Source organism: Ramularia collo-cygni (genome assembly GCF_900074925.1).
Source record: "Ramularia collo-cygni strain URUG2 genome assembly, contig: RCC_scaffold04, whole genome shotgun sequence".
NCBI classification, from domain to species: Eukaryota; Fungi; Ascomycota; class Dothideomycetes; order Mycosphaerellales; family Mycosphaerellaceae; genus Ramularia; species Ramularia collo-cygni.
The window spans coordinates 600,460-619,888 of NW_019716258.1; the positions used below are offsets into that span (position 1 = coordinate 600,460).

Consider the following 19,429-nt stretch of genomic DNA (forward strand, 5'->3'; position numbering starts at 1 on the left):
CAGCACCTTAAGCGTCGACTCGCACGCAGAGCATCGAACGGAAAGCTGCAGCTGGATGCTAACTCTGCATTCACCAGGACCGAGCTTGTAAAGGCCCATCGAGAACGCGGCTGCTAGAAGCATCACCTGCTGGTGGTAACCTTACCCCTCCTCCACAAGCTTATCATACCTCCTCCACACACCTACACTACGGTACTGCCACATCACCACACCGTCGATCTGAAGGGGAAGTTGGAGACTCTCACTGTGCACGACACTCACCAGCACAGGCATCCAAACCCCGCGGTCAATCACTCCTCGACACACACTTCAACACGATGCCTTTCGGTTTCAACATGCTGCCTGATTTCGCGGTCGAGCCTACCGTCATGAGGATTGCGTTGACCTCCAACCTGACCAACGACCGACGCGAATTCAACATCCACGCCGACGGTGAGCCCATCACCATCGGCCGTGCCTCGCGCACCCGAGGAAAGCAGCTCGAGGCCCAGAACGACAACGCCCTGTTCGACTGTCCTGTCGTTTCCCGCATCCACGCCGAGCTCCGTGCATCGACGAAGCAGCCTTTCGCCCAAGAGGTCACCATCGCCGACTTGTCATCGCTGCACGGTACCAAAGTCAACGGCCTGCCGCTCCTGCCCGACTCCCGCTTCGTTCTTAGGACGGGTGACGTGATCAAGCTGGGAGAGCGGGTGACTAGAGGTAACGGTAGGCATTCACCCCGTCACTCTGACTTATTCTCTCTGCAACTCACTGACAACCCTTTCGACAACCACGAAGGAGTCTCCGTCACTTTTGAACGCCTTCCGCGCCAGAATTCCATGTCTTCCATGGCTACCTTCGAGCCTACCACCACCATCCGCGGCTTCCGCGCTCCCTCGCTCTCCGACGGCTCGGATCTTGACAGCGATCATGCGGCATCTTTCGTGAGCGATGGCCAATATCATCCATCTTCCGCGAAGACCACCCCGGAACAGAACAAGATGAAGCTCGGCACGCAAAATGTTCCCATCGCCGTCGACGACGACTCGCATGGATTCGAAGAAGACATCGTCCACTCTCTCCGTGACTCAGAGTCCTATGACCGCCCTGCTTTCAACTCCAACCAGCCGACGGACTTTGATAGCTTCTCCGACGCCGGCTCAGTGCAAGACGCGCGCTACGTTGACAATACATATCTCATCGACGACGGAGGCTCCCAGGGCGCCGAATCGGAGGACGACTCCGATATCGATCACATCGATGAAGTAGAGTACGGTGAGGATGAGGAGGATGACAACTTGTCCCAATCAGCTTCGGATCTCAGCTCTGACGAAGCTTCCGATGTGGAGAATGAGCGCGATGAGGAGGATGCACGATTTGGGGAGCCTGCTTACCGCGAGCTGTCCCCAGAACTCGGCACCTTTGACGATACTACAGACGTCACCTCTACTCTGGCTGACATTCCAGGCATGAAGCAGTCTCGTTGGGACATCCCATCGTCCAAGCAGTACGATCCTGCGCACAGCTCTCTGGCTGCTGTCAAGCAAACTTCCGAGCCGAGCCACCAGTCTGGGCGTATCACCACTTCGTTTACGTATGATCATCCTGGTCTCGATGCGTTTCTGGCGACTAAATTCCCACCTAGTGGTCACTGGGATGTCCAGCACCCAATCATCGCAAAGTTCCCCAAGTCAACGCTGCCGACGTTGGAACAGGGTGTGATTCAACCACCCACCCTTTCACAGGCGCTGTTCCCAATGTCAATCGACGCCATTGTCGACAAGACCATCGTCGAGGGCTCGACGACTGTTGAGGAGACGATCAACAAGGAGATTACTGGCATCGAGTCTTTCAGCAAGGAGATTGCTCCCGCGACCGGCACGGATGGTATCACCAAGCGTAAGCGTGACGAGGTGGATGACGCTGCCGACGTCCTCTGCCCACCAGCGAAGAAAGCTGTGCAAGCTCCACCAGCACCACCAGCCCGCCGTCGTTTGGCACCAAAGAAGCAGCGTTCCATCATTCGCGAGGCCGTTGTGAGCGCCACTCAGGCTGCTGCATTCGCTGCTGTTGGCGCCGTCGGCACCGTTGCTTTCTTGAGCAGTCCAATGGCAGAGTCGTTGATTCAGTGGTTGGGCTAGATCTCGGCTCGCAGAATTGGAATGGGATGATCAGCAGGAACGGGCAATGGGTTTAACGTTGAGATGGTTTCACGATTCGAATGAGTGGGTAGGCGGTTTTGCTTCTCGGGGCACAGCATAGGGCGGCAATGATACACACGGCGTATTTCGGTCTAGTTTCTGGTATTGGGTGCCAGGGAAGGCTTGTGGACTGGGCTGTAGGTGGATTCAGTGCATAGCAGACCCCAATTTGACTTTTGCATCAAAAGTCGACTCCTGGACCCGTCTTTGTCACTTGACTGACTGAGAGCAGCAACAGTGAAGACAACACTAACGTGTACATGAATGACTATTTCCACCAGGCCCTTCCCCGATATCTTACGGACAATGTGCGGCAATCCACCATGCCGTTACACTGAAGGGACATGTCGTAATCCATTGCGTAGCGGATTTGAAGACGGACGCTCCTTCTAGTGATTTATTTGCTGCAGCAACGAAAGCAGCCTCATGCACACGTTGGTAAATCAGACATTTGACTCTCTGCAACACTACACATTTTTGTGCATGTAGCTACTTACCTTTTCACGAGCGTTATTTTCGATTCACCACATGAAGGGCCGGCAGCCTTCAGTCCAGCCGGCCCTTGACTGAGGCTGAGCCGTCGCAGAGAGCGATATGTGCTACCCCAACCCTAACCCTAAGCTTGAGAAAGGAAGTGAACCGCTGATGTTCTGAAAACCACCATCTGCTCCGAGAAGACCACTCCTCCATTATACGGAGTCGCTGTCGTGCCGTGGCCTGTTATTGACAGCGATGAGATTTCTAGCACTGGGCAAGAGAACGCCAGGCCGACACCAAGGAGTATGTATGAATGAGGCAAGAAGAGAGAGGGAGAGAGTCTTCTTCCCGGTCTTCGATAAGAGAAAGGTGAGGTATGTCCTTTTCAATTCATCCAGTCGTCGACTCAGATGCCGCGACGCGTCCAGTGAATGAAATCGCATAGTCTCGCCATCACTTACTTTCTTCCTCCATCTTCCACCATCCATCTTTCACCAACAACAAACCGCAAGCAACGCAGCGAAAATGAACACCACAACGCCCACCACGGCTCCCATCACGCATTACTGCATCGGGGGCCAACACATGAAAACTTGCCATCACTGCAGCGTGAGACTGTAAGTACTGTCTTTGCCTTGCCCTGCCAGAAATCGAAACCACTTTTTCTTTTCCTGTGTGTGTGTGTGTGTGTGTGTGTTGACCTTTGGATTTCTTTCCCTGTGACAGAGCCATGGACATGAGCATCCCAGCCTGTAAGTTTTGCAACCGCACCATGATGCTCTGGAAGGACTGTGAGATGTGTCTGGAGGAGAAGGAAGCGGCCAAGGAAGAGGAAGCTCGACTCGAGAAGGAAATTCAGGAGAGGAAGGAGAGAAAGGAGAGGAAGACGCAGCAGAAGMTGCGGAAGGGTGGCGCTTCTTCCGCGGGTGAAGGGGCTGGGTGAGGGTTTGCAGGAGATGGAGATGAGGATTTCTATTCTGGTAAGTTTTTGCGAACTTGACTGCATGACGAGTCCTTCCTTCTTTCTGGAGAGGTTGAAGTGTGGGAGGGAGCAGAAGAGTGAGGTGTTTGCGAAGCAGAGAGTGAAGCTGCAACAGGCGAAAATGAGAGCAAACAAAGGAAGCGGAAGAAAAGCGCAGCAGGCAAAAGGGGAGAGAGATGAGTCGACATGAGACCATGGACATCAAAAGATCTATCTCGAGTAGCGCCTCAAAATGCAGTGCAARGATCGTATCATGGGAGAGGGGGCTTCCAACATCTCTCATTTACAACCGGTTCTGTTACACTACATTCTCTTTCTCATGGCATGCTGTACACTGCGCTCATTTGAACTGATCCTCAGTAACACCCTTGCCCATGGCACTGGTGCTGGAGATTCCTCCCTGCACCATCTGCAACAGACCATCAACGTAGTTGGCTCCACTCCACTTCTGATGGGTGACTACCTCGCAGCCCTCCTCAATCTCTGGCTCCTGAATGATGGCACCGTAGGCACGCATGCCGGACTGAGCGAATTGCTTCGCGAAGCGATCGGAGATGAGTGCCGTGCTGTGCAGACCTGCAAGAGTGATGAATTGCCAGCAGTATCCGAGCTTTGCGAGGCGCTGGATGTAGGTCTCTTGGTCCTTGGCCTCCATAGCAGCCTTCCAGTTGAAGGATGGGGAGAGGTTGTAAGCAAGCCTGTGATCAAAAGTCATCAGTTGCTGATTCTTCAATATTCATGGAACTTTGGTGAAAACTCACTTCTGTTCTGGCCACACGGCGTGCACGCCATCGGCAAACTCCTTGGCCTGAGCGTAATCGGGAAGCTTGCTCTCCATCCAGATCATGTCGGCGTATGGAGCGTAAGCGTTGGCACGCATCACAGCGCAAGGAGTACCACCCTGGTAGCGGTAGTAACCTTCGCGGGTTCTTGGGGAGTTCCAGTCAAAGTGAACGTCAACACCAGTCAGACCCTTGGCGATAGCACGAGCCTCGGAATTGCTCTTGCCCTGGGACTGCTTCATGAATTCGTTGATCAGGCCCTGCTTGTCGACGTGCACACCGGCGTTGATGGTGTCTGCTACAGCCTCGTGGAAAAGCTTGCAGTGGGCTTGTGCGTTCCATGCATCCTCAACAGCCTGCAACTCTGATCCGTACTTGCCAGCCTGCTCAGCAGCAAGCATGAGATCGCTCAACGGCTGGAGAGCTGCATTGGTCGAACCAAGAATATAAGGGTGGTCGCGAGGGTCAATGGTGCTAGTGATGAGGGTGGCGGCTTCGGAGTCGGTCCTAGCGACAGCCAGAAGATCCACTCCCATGATATCGGCCTGAGCACGAATAGCAACCAGACGGTTGATGTGCTCGTTGACGGGCACCAGGACCTTACCGGCCATGTGCCCGCACTTCTTGGTACCGGGCATCTGATCCTCAATGTGAATACCAGCCGCACCCTTCTCAACGAAGAGCTTGGTGAGCTTCATCACAGCAGTGAGACCACCGTGACCAGTGTCGGCATCGGCAATGATAGGGCGGAGGAAGTCAGTGTTGGCGGCCTTTGATCGCTGGCTTGCTGGGAGGGACAGACGCTCCTCGCGCTGCTTGCGGTCGTGGAACAGCTGTGCCATGAAGAGGTGGTTCACCTTGTTTGGCACAGTTGTGTAAGGGTAATCAGCAAGATCCGGACCCGGTTCGTCAGAGCTGGATGCAGTGCTGGAGGATTGCCATCCGGAAACGTAGACAGTGTCGAGGTACTTTGCCATTTGGGTAACCATTACCGGGTCCAAACAACCGTAGGTGGCGCTCGCCTCTCCACTCTGCAGCAACAGTTAGTGACTGCCACATCTCGCATTCGCAAAATTCGAAACTGACCTTGAATCTACCCTCTACCAAGTTCCAAAGCTTCTTCGACTGGGTATTGCTGGGGTACTCAATCTTGATGGTACCACGCTTCGAGACAATGGACTCGGCGGTATACGGCCGGCGAGTGTAACGCCATCTTGGGTCTTCCCACCAAGTCTTCAGCTCTTTCACCTCGTCCAAGAACTTTTGCTGTTCCGCATCGGTGCTCGACATGATGTTTGGAGGGGTGAGAGAGGAGGATATGGAGGAGACTATCTGCTTCAAACGGTCCGCCAGCGTGATGATTGGGCTCTAGGCTCTTTAATGAAGAGGCAAAGAGGGATGTATGATGTTGGAAGGAGGAAGAGGAAAGAAATGGTTAGTGTTTGGAGAGGGGGATGATCGGATTGAAGATCACGTCACTTGGCTTGGGTGAAAGCTACATATACCTCGTAGGACAGAGCTCCATGAACGCTGTTGTGCAGTCATAGCCTAGGCTGTGCGTCTGTCCGATCTCGTCCGATCTCTTCACACGCCAAATCTGCCTGGCCACTGGCTTGACTCACCTGTTACCAGCCTGCCCTTGCGTRCGAAGCGATTCTTCGGCCGAGGAAGCACATGCTGAGAGTTCCTAGAAGCCTCGGATGGATGGAGAGCTTCCAGGAATGCTGCTAGTATGTTTCGAGTTAGTAGCGGACGATTCCGCTGTCCGAGGTAAGGTAAAAGGTTTGCTTGTGATAGTCAGTCGTCCGTCGATGGCCAGCAAGGTGAAGTGGTTTCTATCTCTCAGAGGAATCGAGCATCATGCGTGAGGCGGCAACTGCTGGAGTCTGGAAAGCATCTGCCCTGTTCCGATCTTGAACAACAGCCGGAGCGGCGGCGGTAGGCTATCCTTTTCTCTAGGACGTTCTTCAGCGGATTACCCGCGAAGCTTGGCTCCGGTCTTCTCCGCATTTCGCTCTGATGTAAAAGTTTGATGCACACGGCTTCTTGGTCCAGGATAGGTCGTCGCTAAGGCCATTAATTCGTAAATGCAGAGCAGAGTGGTCGAACCGAAACACGCTTTAGCACGGGTAATGCGAGACCAATGCACTGGCGGAAGCTGCTCGTCGTCAGCTGGACTTTTGTCTGTTGTTTCCATCTTGACATCAAATTGACGGTTGGGCGACTTCTCGCGTTGGGGCAGAGGTAATTAATTGCTGCATAGCCTGTGCTCCCATTGCCTTGCAAACGTCGCTACCTTAGGACCATGACCGACGGTACCTAAGGTAAGGAAGACCGACCACGCGCGGGCCGCCAGGAAGAAGGCCGATATCGGCGTCTGCTCACCACTGGTTGACTGGCTCGGGAGACTGGCATTTTCAATGTATCGAAGTCGCAAGTCGCAACGTTGTCCATGCGGGATGACCGCGTTGGAAGGAACGACGAGACGTGACTTTATGTTCCCAAGAAGGCCAATGGATCCACACCGACAATCGATGCAGAATTGCGAGCAGAGGCGAGTTGTCGGCAGTCTTTAGCCTGTTTGTTAGCCTTGGGCGTCCCGAATTCCTTCATACTGATAAAAGAGGTGGCGCATAAACAAGCATTTCACCAGCGGAAAAAGCGGCACCAGATGCGGCTTGACGCCACACTTGTGGAATGATGATTGGAGAAACAGTTGCGACGAGGAAGAGGAAGCATTCGTGCCGTCGGTCAAGGAAGGTTGAGGTGACACCTGCCTGATCTTGATCTGATCTGATGGTGGGTCAGTCACCACGCGAGTGAGAGTTCACGCCAAACGCCTCTCCACAAAGCATGCGAACACCGTGGGGTTCGGCATCACGTTGCCCATACCGTATGAATCGTACTTCAAGCAAAGCATCCCTGCCCGGACTTTAGAGCGGACTTCGAACTGCATGCTGCATGATATCCGCGCTCGCCAGCCGAGCAGCAGGCAGATCTCGACCCACTTCACACCGCGCAAAATCTGGAAGGGCAGGTTGTCCCTTCCTACCCGGGCTGAATGATTTTCCAGTCTTTCATCACACCTTATGACTCTTCGTAGGTACTCTTCATTAACTGTTCTTACTCCTCCCCTCACAGGTCCACCCGCCCAGCAGACCATTTCTTGTTTGTTTGCTCAGCCATTATTCTTGTATGCTAGCACATCGTCGATGCTACAAGCTGGAGTAATCGCCTGCACGATCTGCCAACGCAGAGGTCTTCTTGAGGTTTGCACAAATAGTGTCCAATCCATCATTTAAGGGCCAAGATGGACCCCAAACGCCCAGCCGAGAAGGAGGTGGCCGAAGTCATAGACAGACGGGCTTCTGTAATGACAGTCGAGAATCCTCTGAGTCCGTCTACCACGTTGTCGGATTCGGAGAGCGTTATTTCGGTGGCGACGAGGCACTCGAGATATCATCGAGAAGGTTCCGATAATACACTTTCACACCAGCTATCACGAACGTCTGCCAACGCCATTGGTGGCGTAACTGCATTCATCCCTCCAATGGAAAGAAGCGTCACCACAGGAACCACGGGAACCCAAGATTTGGCGTGCGAAGTCGATTTTGAGGAAGGAGATCGAATCAACCCGCAGAATTGGAGTCTATGGTATAGAGGATGCGTCATCGCAATCTTCAGCTATGCGACAACCTGCGTTGTGCTCTACTCTACAAGCTACACATCAGCCATTCCGGGCATGCTCGAGGTTGGTAGACGATGTCGATCGAGAATGAAGATGTTTGGCTGACTGGAGCAGGAATTCAACGTCTCCAAGAACACAGGGATCTTAGGTGTAACCACATACCTGCTGGGCATGGCAACAGGTGCAGTTGTCCTGGCACCGCTCTCTGAGATGTGAGTACACTGTGCCGTCGGATCGGAGCCTATCAGACTTACGAACATCTCCAGGTATGGGCGGCGGCCTATCTACCTGATTGTCATGTTTCTCTTTGTGGTGTTTGTTATCCCATGCGCCGTTGCGAAAAACATGGCAACCATCCTGGTCGTTCGCTTTTTGGGCGCCTTCTGTGCCGCGGCAATGATCTCCAACGCTCCCGGAACCATCAATGACATTGTTCAAGAAGACAACAGGGCTCTCGCCTTTTCCGTATGGTCGATAGGACCTATGAATGGACCGGTAAGACCTCAATGGCAGAAGGCGTACAGGGTAGTTTGCAGGTTTCCTCCGAGCTACGACACGTCTCCGTCCACATCGGACAATATCCCAGACATTGCTAACGCTTCTTGTTCCACTCTGTAGGTGATTGGACCTGTCGTGGGAGGATTCGTGTTTGAATATCTTGGTTGGAGATGGACCAACTGGGTGGTGGTTATCGTTTCCGCTGTCGCGTGGGTGCTTATAGCACTGGTCCCAGAAACATATGCACCAGCCATTCTACGCAAGAGGGCCAAGAAGGTTCGAAAAGAAACTGGTGACGAGAAATGGTGGAGCCGGTATGATGACACTCAGGAATTCTGGCCACTATTGAAAGTGAACCTGTCGCGGCCATTCATTCTGACCGTGACAGAGCCGATTTGGTAGGTCTGGGCGAGATGATAGCAGGTGCTTGGAGCTAACATTCCTTGTAGCCTCTTCTGGGATATTTACATAGCGCTGGTTTACGGCGTTCTCTATGTGAGTTGTACGATCCCGCCCTCTCAACACCGCTGACTACTCGCACAGTTGTGCTTCGTGGCATATCCAATCGTTTTCTCTGAACTTCGCGGCTGGTCTCCTGGTTTCACGGGTTTGGCCTTCGTAGGCATAGGAGTCGGTAGCATGATTGTCATCCTGGCAGAACCACTTATTCGCCGGATGATCAACGCACACAAGCATGATCCTGAGACTGGCAGGCCTTATCCCGAAGCAATGGTTTCCGTGGTCTGTATTGCGGCAATCCTCATTCCTACTGGAGAGATTTGGTTCGCCTGGACATGTACACCGGAAGTTCACTGGATATGGTAAGCAAGACGAGGGTCATGCAACCAAGGATGATATCGGTATGTTGCTGACAGTTTTTCAGGCCAATTCTTGCTGGAATTCCCTTTGGCGCAGGCAACGCAGGCGTATTCATTTACGCTTCCAATTACCTCGTTCAGTCGTACGGGATATACGCTGCCTCAGCACTCGCTGGTAATGCTGTTCTGCGATCCATTCTTGGCGCGACTCTACCGCTCGTACGTATCATGATCGGTCTGTGCAAGTGTCCCAGAGATCTACTGACCATGCGATCGCTATCAGGCTGGACCAGCACTCTACGCTACATTAGGCGCGAACTGGGCGGGCACACTGCTAGGCCTGATTGAAGCCATCTGCATACCTATTCCTTTCATATTTTACAAATATGGCCACAAGAWCAGAGAGCGTTCGACGCTCATCAGAACGATGCGGGACGACCAGATGCGCAGAGAAGCGAAGCAACAAAGAGCCCAGGATAAGATTGTGAAGCGAGCTGGAGCGGAGGCGGAGGTCGGTGGAGCGATGAGCACAGGTGCGGCGGTTCACGAGGAGAAGGACATCGAAAAGGCAGAGATGTGAGCATCGATCTTTGAGACAGACGACGTTTGACGAAATCGGGAGCGTTCTGCATAGCGATGGAGTCTTTGATGTTGAGGATATTGGAGGCTACTGAAACGCTCATTGGTGTACTGCTTAAACGGTGAACAGTACCGTAAGCACGACCGTTTTGACGACATGATGGCCAGCTTGTATGCATACCACTGAACCTACTGCTCATGGTCTTGAAAGGCGAACCTTTTCACGACGATTGTAGCCTTCCATCAAAGCTTGGCATGCCGCCATATTCCCACATAGTCCTTCCCCTGGCCAGCTTCGTGTGTCCTTGATGGCATATCGTGAGCAACCCGAACAAGCGCGAGCTCTCCTTTCTCGGCGCTCAGATCTTGAGTCACAAAGCCATTCGAATTGTACTTTACATCCTGGCCGGGATTGTGAAACAGCTGAACGTAAAGCTCAGAGGACAAGCCGTGCGGTGGACCACCTTCCGTCGGAGCTTTGTGCAGCGGCCATTCAAGACAGATCAAGTACCCAGTAGGAGAGAGCAGTTCACTCATCCGCTTTGCCCACGAGGGTCTCATCTCTGGAGGTAGAGCACACAAGAATGTGTAGTCGAAAATGAGGTCAAAATTTCCACCGTTTGTGTCCGCGAGGAAGTCATCCTTGAAGAAATTGTGCACTAGGAACTTCGTTTCTCCGGCACCAACTTTCGAGTCATGAGGGACATACTGTTCGTCTTTGCTAGATTCTGCTTGGTGTTTGAGTGCGGCATCTATTGCGGTCTGGGAGGCATCCAGTCCATAACAGTCGTAGCCTAGCGATGCCAGAAGTAGCACATCATACCCTCTGCCACCTGACATAGTTAGAAAGCGAATGCTTCACTGTTCGAACAATACTTACAACCTGGTACCAGTGCTCTCTTCCGCTGATTACTGGCAACATCTTTAAGAGCCGAGCCGAACAGATCTTGCCTGCCTGTCACTGTGTCTTTCAGAGCAAGACTGGGGCCATTGCGGTCCCATGGAGTTGTTTGTTTCTGCCAAAGATCCTCCCAATGTTTGGTATGTGTCTCTGGGGGCTGATTGAGAAACTGTTGGCGCAGCACTCCAATGTCTGTCTTTTGGTCGGAAGACATGATGTCGATGTTGAGTTCGTTGTMGCCAGGATGATGACGTTGAAAACCCCGGATCGATGTTGACGATAGCCCGGCAGCTGCGTTTGTGATTGATATTTCACCGCTGCGCACTTGCCTGCAGAGTGTCCGAGATACGCCACCGATGGAACTTCGAAGCATCGATCTCGAGTAAGGGATGCAGCTTTAAATCGTGCCTTGGTGTCGATGTCGATGRGCACTACTACTCCCCGCGGGTACTCCACACAGTGTGCTTGATGTGGCTAGTCTACTACGACCGATATCGGCGGGCTGACTGCACGTCGAATGTCACCTCAATTGTCGTTCCTCGGGAGTGACATCTGTGACATGTCCTAGTGCCTTCTGCGGTCGATGCGTGGCGCTCATGCAAGGTGTATTTTGACACGCGTGGGTATGCTGCCGTTCTAACCGTAAGGTAGCCGTACACCCARCAGCTATGTAGTATCCGGCGAAGGTAGGATTTCTGGCCTGGCCTATCTCTTCTTTCAACTTGTTCATCTTTAGATTCTTCGCTTTACGTTCCTTTTCAGAAACTACCTTTACGGTTCCTTGCCAGTCGTTGTGGGCCTTCTTTCGACGAAGAGACAGCCAATCTCGATGCATTAGAAAACTACAGCTGCAATCCTGATTGGACCAACAGAACATGGCCAAAGAAGAAGACGGAGACGACGATATGCAACGAGATCCTCCCGGGACAGAGATGATGAAGACCGAAACCCATTCTTCCTCGGAAGACGAAGAGCAAAACGTCGGACTCTCAAGAAACGCCAATATGTCCACGCGTAATTCAGAAGAGTCTCAGCGAACAGAGAACGATGTTCATGACCACCAACTGCCGCCTCATAGAATTCGAAGTCGTGCACAATCTTCAGTGCGATCAGTCAGACCACCTGCCGTCACAGTCTCTCGAGCAGAGCGCCGTGGTCTCTTCGCAAGGTTATGTTTCATCGACGAAGTTACGAAYGCTTGGGACTATAGCCGCAAAATGAAGTGGCTGATCACCGCCATTGTCGCTGTAGCTGGCGCTGCTGCGCCCATGGGCTCGGCCATTRTCCTACCAGCACTCGTCGATATCACCCGGGAGTTCAACAGTACTCCTACCGTGGTCAATCTTTCCGTTGCAATGTACATGCTCTCCATGTCCATCTTTCCGCTTTGGTGGTCTAGCTTTTCCGAGACTCTAGGGAGACGGACGATCTATGTGGTATCGTTCTTTCTCTTCCTGGTATTCAATGTTCTTTCCGCTGTATCTGTCAACATTGGAATGTTCATAGTAATGAGAGTGTAAGTTGATGGATACATATAGCAGGGTTCCCCAACCACGCTGTCCCGCATGCAGTTCCCACTATCTGCATATAAATGCACACCGATTCGAGCTCAGCTGACTTCGTTCGCGTGTTTCTAGACTTTCTGGTGGTGCAGCAGCAAGTGTGCAAGCCGTCGGTGCAGGAACCATCGCGGATTGCTGGGAGACTAGAATGCGCGGCAAAGCCATGGGCATCTTCTATCTAGGACCTCTTTGTGGACCGCTTCTATCACCCATAATCGGCGGTGCCCTTACCCAGGGGCTAGGCTGGCGATCCACGCAGTGGTTCATTTCAATATTCGCCGTGATCTTGTTCGTTGCTATTGTGCTACTCCTCCCAGAGACACTCAGGCAGAGAAAGTCTCTAGCATCCGAGGCCGAAGACGAAGCGGCCGAGAAGGTCGAGGCAAGACCTGGACTTGAGCGAACGACAACGGGGCAATCCGTGAAAGTGAAAGCAAAGAAATACAGCGTGATGGCACKCCGTGCCTTCGTGGACCCTCTTCGCATCATTCTGTACCTCCAAATTCCAGCGGTCGCTGTACTGATCGCGTACGCTGCCATCACTTTTGCATCCCTGTATGTACTTAACATCTCTGTCCAGCAGACATTCTCAGGGGCTCCTTACAACTACTCGAGCATCATCGTTGGGGTGTTATACATCCCCAATAGTGCTGGTTACTTCATCTCCAGCATTTTCGGCGGGAGGGCAGTAGATCGCATCATGCACAGGGAAGCTAAGAAAGCCGGGAGATATGACGAGAACGGTCGCCTCAAGTTCATCCCCGAGGACAGGATGAAGGAGAGTGAGTGCAATGACAATCACGACGGGAATTATGCTAAAACAATTTTCCATTCAGACGCTTGGCTAGGTGCTATAATGTTCCCATGCGCACTGATCGCATACGGCTGGCTCGCTCGCTACCACGTGAACGTGGCAGCACCCATGATCGCCAACTTCTTTTTTGGCGTAGGGAGCATGCTGATCTTTTCTCTTGTCACCACGATGCTCACGGAGTTCATGCCGAGGAAGAGCAGCCATGGTATTGCTCTCAATAACTTTGTGAGAAACATCTTCTCGTGTGTTGGGACCATTGTGAGCGAACCCTTGATCGTTGCCATTGGAAATGGCTGGCTCTTCACTGGACTCGGTGTCATCACTCTTGTGACGGGTTGCTTGACCATTTGGGCCATGAAGCAATTTGGTCCACACTGGAGAGTGTCGATGGATAAGCAGCTGATGAGAATAGCCGGCGATTGAAAAGACTTCCAGCTCCAATCTCTTTCGAGTGTAATGATTTTTCCAGTGAGTTCATCTTTGATCATCGTCTCTACTGCGAGAGCACGGCGACCATTCTTCCGTCCTTTGTCTTACTCACACCAAGGGCCCGCCATCTGACATCCGTGATGGCCTCCCACACCGTGAAGTTACGGCACTCGCATGTTCCGTGGACGTCAGCAGGGAGACTCGCATGCTTGCGCTGGGTGCCCGGGCTGTATTTGCCATCATTYCACAACTTGGCAGTGGGTCCTGCTCCAACACGCGGCGGTCMAATGAGCTCCAGCGTACTCGAACCCGCCTGCGATTGAATCTTGGTAGTCCAGCTTTGTTCGCCTGGCGAGTTCTCGTACGTTGTGGCAACAATTTTAGCCTCTGCGCACAGATTTTGATGGAATTTCAGCGGTTCAGCATTCTCCTTAGCTCGAGTGTCGTTGATGAAGGTTCTGAGATCGCTCATATCTTTCAAACCGGCGGCTTGCTCCTCCAACTGATTGTCTGACAACGTCCATCTGTGATCCTGCTGGCTCGAAATCCTCCTGAAGCCTAGACTTGGTCTCTCGAATCCGAGGGAAGCTCCACGCTGCTGGAGGTATGTCTCGGAGAAATTGAACGACAATCTCTCAACAGGTGTGGGCGGAGCTTGCGGTTGACATGCTCGTGCCTCGTGGATGGCGAAGATCTCGTCCCCTCTGGAAACGTCATCGCGTAATTGCTGGTGCTCGCTGCTCTCCGCGATTGAACTGAGGAGTGGGCCTCGAGAGTCGGAGTCGAGGTATTGATCAGGGTGCATCATTTCGGGGAAGGAGTACAATCTCTGGATACTGTTCAGGCGACCAGCTGGAGGCGCGGAATGCCTAGCTGGGCGATCCGGCACGATGCGTCTGTTGATGGAGTCTGAACGAGCGGACTTGCGTCGCGAACTCACATTTGATGCCGAACGCCCGAGTTTCTTGACAGGATCGAGGATGTGAAGATCGAGAGACAGGAGTACACTCTGGGTTGCAGTTGTGCGTGTGTGACCATCATCATGCTCTGAGCGGGCGTCGCGTTTCTTGAGCGCCTGGGAGCAGTACCTGCCAAGTGACTTGTTCCATGAGCGAACCTTCTGCTTCACTTCCTCGGTGGACAGTGGCAGATTCTCTTGAAGACCGACGACAATGCCGCTAAGGGATGCGTGCCACGGCTGGACTTTTCTTGAAGGCCGCTCGTTGGCTGATGAAGGATACATCATTCGAGATTGACGATGACAGGCCCACCAGTGGGGAGCGCTGTATGTGTCGAGAATGACGAAGGCTGGTCGAGAAGCGCGGATATTGACTATTTACCACGTGTTAGTCATTGTTCTTCTTCGTGGAGGATGTGTGCATGCATGTGTTGGTTGTGATCGAGAAGGTTAAAGTGAAGCTGACACTGGAAAAGACAGAGCGGAAAGAGATTAAGAAGAGCTACTGAAACGCATGTGCTCATGTGACGGCGAGTGAAGTGAGGTTCAGGCAACAGCGCGAGTGAAGTGAGCTTCACATAGCGGCAGCCTTGCGCTGCTGCGGACAATTTCGAATGCAATGACGGGAACATCTTGAGAAGAGGCCATTGCGTGGCCATATCAGCGCAGAATCTGTTTTATCTCGGTATAGTTTAGGGTACGCAGACTGTAGCATCAGTCGCCCATGCGCGGTTGTGACCAGGAAGTGTCTGAGTAGATCTTGCATCTGCCAAACGAAGTCTCCACAATGTCGAAGTGACCTCACTTCACGTCTGCTCACTCCAGCATTCAGTTGGAGTGATGTCATATCTTGTCGGCCAGAGCGCATTGCTACCGCCTACCAGAACGATTTGAATGTGACTTCACCCTCGCAGGATTTGCCACAACACACCATCTCGGGCTTGATCGTGGAAAGGCCTCCGACTCGAGACTGGTTGCAGGTGCTCGGCAGAACGATGGGTCAAGGTGCCGTTTCAATCCTGAGTACGGTATGCGCATTCTCAATAGATAGATACGGGTAGGACTGGTGTCCTGGCACCCGATTCACCCTCACTCTCCGTCGAAGGAAACGTGGCATCTTAGCCGGCGACGCTCTCCAGTCGGAAGTTCCTGCGATCAGCCGCAGAAGGGGCCGAATTGAGGCGAATCGTAGAGATGAGATTGCACGCTGGGCTTTTGGTCGAGTCGCGCGGCGAGTCGTACTGCAAAATCGCCGGGCTTTTCTCTGCTCACGAGGCACCCTGCCTCTTCCTTTCGAGGATCTCTTGCCGCAGTCTCTCAGCAGCAGCTTGAGTCTCGATCATCCTACCAACACCTGTCTTCCATCCCTCTTCCAGCCCTTGCATCTCTCCGGCAACGTTTCCTTGAGTTGCGCGTCGGGCCTGCTCCACCTGCTCGAGCTCCAGCTTGGCAACCTCCAGCTCCCTCTCCACCGCCCGCAGCTCATCTTCCAGCCGACTATTGCCAATCAGCCAGGCGTTCTTTCCGTATGTCTCCAATAAGCCTAGGTTGATCTCGCGACCGCGAAGATACTCGGCACTCGTATACGCTTGTTGCAATGCGGCCTTCCATGCGGGCAAATCTCCTTTGGGAGGCGCGTCCAGGAGCTCATATCGGCTGAGATCCAGTCCACCAGCTTTGGGCTTGCCAGATGCGATTCGCGCATGTTCTGCCTCGACGAGTTCTGAGTAATGAGATTCCCGCTGCGCAGGAATTGAAGGGTGCATTGTGTTTGCATGTTCGGCGTCCAGTTCGGCTTGTATCAACGCATTAGCAGCAGACAGAGCTTCCTTAGAGGGCTGCGCGTCAATATACGGCAGCGCGTCTGTTGTGCTTTGAATGAGAGGCATGCTTGCGTGTGTTGGTGGGTGGATGTCGAGAGCTCCAGCTTCGACTTTCATCTGAAAAGACGACGGCATTGGCCGGCGCTAAGTAACCTTAGTTCTACGCGAGGGCAGGTACGGTTCACAGAGTACCAGGTAGCACTTGCTGCCTTAACGCCTTCAACCTCACCTCATCTCATGACCTTACACTGTGCGTCGTCATCTGGTCATCAATGAGCGATCATCACTCAGGACCAATTCACGCAGAGCCGCCGGCGGCTCCCATAGACTCTGGTCACCATCACCATCATCATCACCAGCATAACTACCACCTTCCGGAAGATCCCTCCATAATTGAAGTGGGATCGCGTGGCGACTACGGCAGTGTACCACAGAATGCTATAGTCGACTCCGGACTCAATCGAAGAGCCATGTCGCGCTCACCTTTGGTAGTCATTGTGCTGGCAGCAGTTGCTTTCCTGACATTGGCATTCTTGAATACCTCCMACAGGCTGGGCTATCCTGCTTTCGACATCTCATCCACAGATCCTAATCATAATTCACTGCCAGACAAGTACTCACCCAAAATCGATGGCGACAGTTATCTCGTTGGAGTTGGCAAAGCTGATATCACTGGCCCCGTCGTGGAGATTGTAAGTAAATCAAAGAGGAGGAGGCATGCAGGGTAGTGCGACGACGTCTCTCAAGCTACTCAGGCTATGGGCCATATCGGGAATGTTAAAACATTGCTGACCGTTCTATCCTTCGCTTTTAGAACTTCATGGGCTACGCCGACCCGGCACAAGTTGGTAGTGGGCTTAGACAGCGCCTATATTCGCGAGCTTTCATCGTTGGAGATGTCGCAACACCAGCAGATCGTTTCGTCTACCTAGTTCTTGATACCCAATCTGGCGATACTGCAATTCGACATGGCATCCTTCAGGCGTTGAAGGATCTCRGGGGCGACTTTGCTTTATATGGCCAACACAATGTTGCTGTCACTGGTACCCACTCGCACAGTGGTCCTGGAGCATGGCTCAACTACTTGCTACCGCAAATCACGAGCAAGGGCTTCAATAAGCCTTCATATCAGGCCATTGTTGACGGAGCAGTTGCCTCTATCAAGCAGGCTCATGAAGGGCTCGCTCCGGGTCACCTCCGAATCGGCACCACCGAAGTTTATGATGCCAACATCAACAGAAGTCCATATGCCTATCTTGCGAACCCCATCGAAGAAAGATCGCGCTACAAGGATGACGTTGACAAGACTCTTAGCATGTTACGCCTATCCCACTCAACAGAGTCTGGAGACCGTGACATTGGGGTCTTTACGTGGTTTGCGGTACATGGTACGAGCATGTTGGGCAACAATACTCTTGTCACCGGCGACAACAAAGGCGTTGCTGCTGTGCTTTTCGAGAGGTCCGTTGAAGACCCGTCATTCGTCGCGGGCTTCAGTCAGTCCAATGTTGGAGACACGTCTCCCAACGTACTTGGCGCGTATTGCGAGTTCGGGGAGCAGCAAGGCCAAATGTGTGATTTCAAGACAAGCCTGTGCGGTAACAAAACGCAGCCTTGCCATGGTCGAGGTCCCCACTTTGGCAGGAACGACGCAGGAACTGCCTCCAGCTTCGAAATCGGTACCCGCCAGTTCAGCGGTGCTCGAAAATTGTTTGATGATCAGGAAGCCTTCATTCCGGTGCAAGGAAGTATTGTGAAGAGCTTGCATCAATTTGCAGATTTGAGCAATTACCGATTCAAGCTTCGCAACGGCACTTCTGTGCGTACCTGCCCGGCTGCGATGGGATACTCCTTTGCTGCTGGCACGTCGGACGGCCCTGGTGCGTTTGACTTCAAGCAAGGCCAACCCAACGATCCTCACGCGAATCCACTGTGGACTGCTATTGGCTATCGTCTACAYACTCCAAATGACACGCAAAAAGCGTGCCAGCGCGAGAAGGTCATTCTTCTGGATGTCGGTGAAAGCAAAACGCCATACGATTGGAGCCCCAACATTGTGGATGTTCAGCTTCTGAGGGTCGGCCAACTTTTCATCATCGTGTCTCCTGGCGAGGCCACTACCATGTCGGGCCGCCGCTGGAGGGAGGCCATCGGAGATTATGCCAAGAATACGTTTTCAGAGCTTGAGAAAGACGAGCAAAGCCCCTTCGTGGTGCTTGGAGGTCCTGCCAACACGTATTCCCATTACATCACTACCCCTGAGGAGTATTCCATCCAACGCTACGAGGGTGCATCTACACTTTACGGACCGTGGACTCTGGACGCGCACATCAATTTATCACTTAGTGCGCTGCCATACCTAGCGAAGTCTGTACAGGATCTACCACCTCTGGATCTTGGACCCAGTCCACCAATCTACGTCAACAAAAGCTTGACCTTCATCACGCCTGTTGTGGTTGATCGAGCAGGCTTCTTCAAAAGCTTTGGTGATGTGATCGCTGACGTAGACCCACTTTACCTTGCAGGCGACACCATATCGGCCAAGTTCGTTGGTGCCAATCCACGCAACAACCTCCGTTTGGGAGCAACTTTCGCAGCGGTAGAAACTCTCCACGAAGAGTCGGGACTTTGGGAGCGAATTCGTGACGACAAGGACTGGGGTCTTGTCTATGACTGGAAACGTACGTCCACGACGTTGGGAACCAGTGAAGTTACGATCAGCTGGGAGACGAAGTGGGAGACAGGAGCTTGGCGAGAGGAGAACGCCGACAGCGCAGAGATTCATGGAGACCTGTTGCATAGAGACAGCTCTCTACAAGGTCGCTACAGATTACGATATTACGGAGATGCGAAATCGCTGGGAGGCGGCATCACGCCGTTCGAGGGAATCAGTGCTGAATTTACGATTGCATGAGGTTTGGGAGTTGTACATGAC

The 19,429-nt window shown here is 52.8% G+C and overlaps 8 protein-coding genes; 4 read left to right on the forward strand and 4 right to left on the reverse strand.

Moving 5' to 3' along the window:
* Positions 1–317: 317 nt before the first annotated feature.
* RCC_03364 (uncharacterized protein) lies at positions 318–2,123 on the forward strand (the record flags this gene model as incomplete). XM_023768654.1 has 3 exons in its annotated part: positions 318–708; positions 781–1,576; positions 1,628–2,123. The coding sequence occupies 3 exons, from the start codon at positions 318–320 to the stop codon at positions 2,121–2,123; spliced, it is 1,683 nt and encodes a 560-aa protein (XP_023624422.1).
* A 1,859-nt stretch (positions 2,124–3,982) lies between these two features.
* Positions 3,983–5,714, reverse strand: RCC_03365 (Isocitrate lyase; the record flags this gene model as incomplete). XM_023768655.1 has 3 exons in its annotated part: positions 3,983–4,340; positions 4,404–5,455; positions 5,511–5,714. The coding sequence occupies 3 exons, from the start codon at positions 5,712–5,714 to the stop codon at positions 3,983–3,985; spliced, it is 1,614 nt and encodes a 537-aa protein (XP_023624423.1).
* A 2,020-nt stretch (positions 5,715–7,734) lies between these two features.
* Positions 7,735–10,008, forward strand: RCC_03366 (related to MFS multidrug transporter; the record flags this gene model as incomplete). XM_023768656.1 has 8 exons in its annotated part: positions 7,735–8,175; positions 8,227–8,324; positions 8,379–8,607; positions 8,731–9,008; positions 9,060–9,105; positions 9,154–9,431; positions 9,494–9,647; positions 9,712–10,008. The coding sequence occupies 8 exons, from the start codon at positions 7,735–7,737 to the stop codon at positions 10,006–10,008; spliced, it is 1,821 nt and encodes a 606-aa protein (XP_023624424.1).
* Positions 10,009–10,250: 242 nt separating this feature from the next.
* RCC_03367 (related to thiol methyltransferase) lies at positions 10,251–11,122 on the reverse strand (the record flags this gene model as incomplete). XM_023768657.1 has 2 exons in its annotated part: positions 10,251–10,840; positions 10,888–11,122. 2 exons carry the CDS (start codon positions 11,120–11,122, stop codon positions 10,251–10,253), a joined length of 825 nt encoding a protein of 274 aa, XP_023624425.1.
* Positions 11,123–11,783: 661 nt separating this feature from the next.
* RCC_03368 (related to dityrosine transporter) lies at positions 11,784–13,707 on the forward strand (the record flags this gene model as incomplete). XM_023768658.1 has 3 exons in its annotated part: positions 11,784–12,424; positions 12,546–13,252; positions 13,307–13,707. The coding sequence occupies 3 exons, from the start codon at positions 11,784–11,786 to the stop codon at positions 13,705–13,707; spliced, it is 1,749 nt and encodes a 582-aa protein (XP_023624426.1).
* A 70-nt stretch (positions 13,708–13,777) lies between these two features.
* RCC_03369 (uncharacterized protein) lies at positions 13,778–14,956 on the reverse strand (the record flags this gene model as incomplete). Its single annotated transcript, XM_023768659.1, has 1 exon — positions 13,778–14,956. One exon carries the CDS (start codon positions 14,954–14,956, stop codon positions 13,778–13,780), a length of 1,179 nt encoding a protein of 392 aa, XP_023624427.1.
* Positions 14,957–15,939: 983 nt separating this feature from the next.
* Positions 15,940–16,560, reverse strand: RCC_03370 (related to BCAS2 family protein; the record flags this gene model as incomplete). Its single annotated transcript, XM_023768660.1, has 1 exon — positions 15,940–16,560. The coding sequence occupies one exon, from the start codon at positions 16,558–16,560 to the stop codon at positions 15,940–15,942; it is 621 nt and encodes a 206-aa protein (XP_023624428.1).
* Positions 16,561–16,766: 206 nt separating this feature from the next.
* Positions 16,767–19,408, forward strand: RCC_03371 (related to ceramidase; the record flags this gene model as incomplete). XM_023768661.1 has 2 exons in its annotated part: positions 16,767–17,186; positions 17,309–19,408. 2 exons carry the CDS (start codon positions 16,767–16,769, stop codon positions 19,406–19,408), a joined length of 2,520 nt encoding a protein of 839 aa, XP_023624429.1.
* Positions 19,409–19,429: the final 21 nt, after the last annotated feature.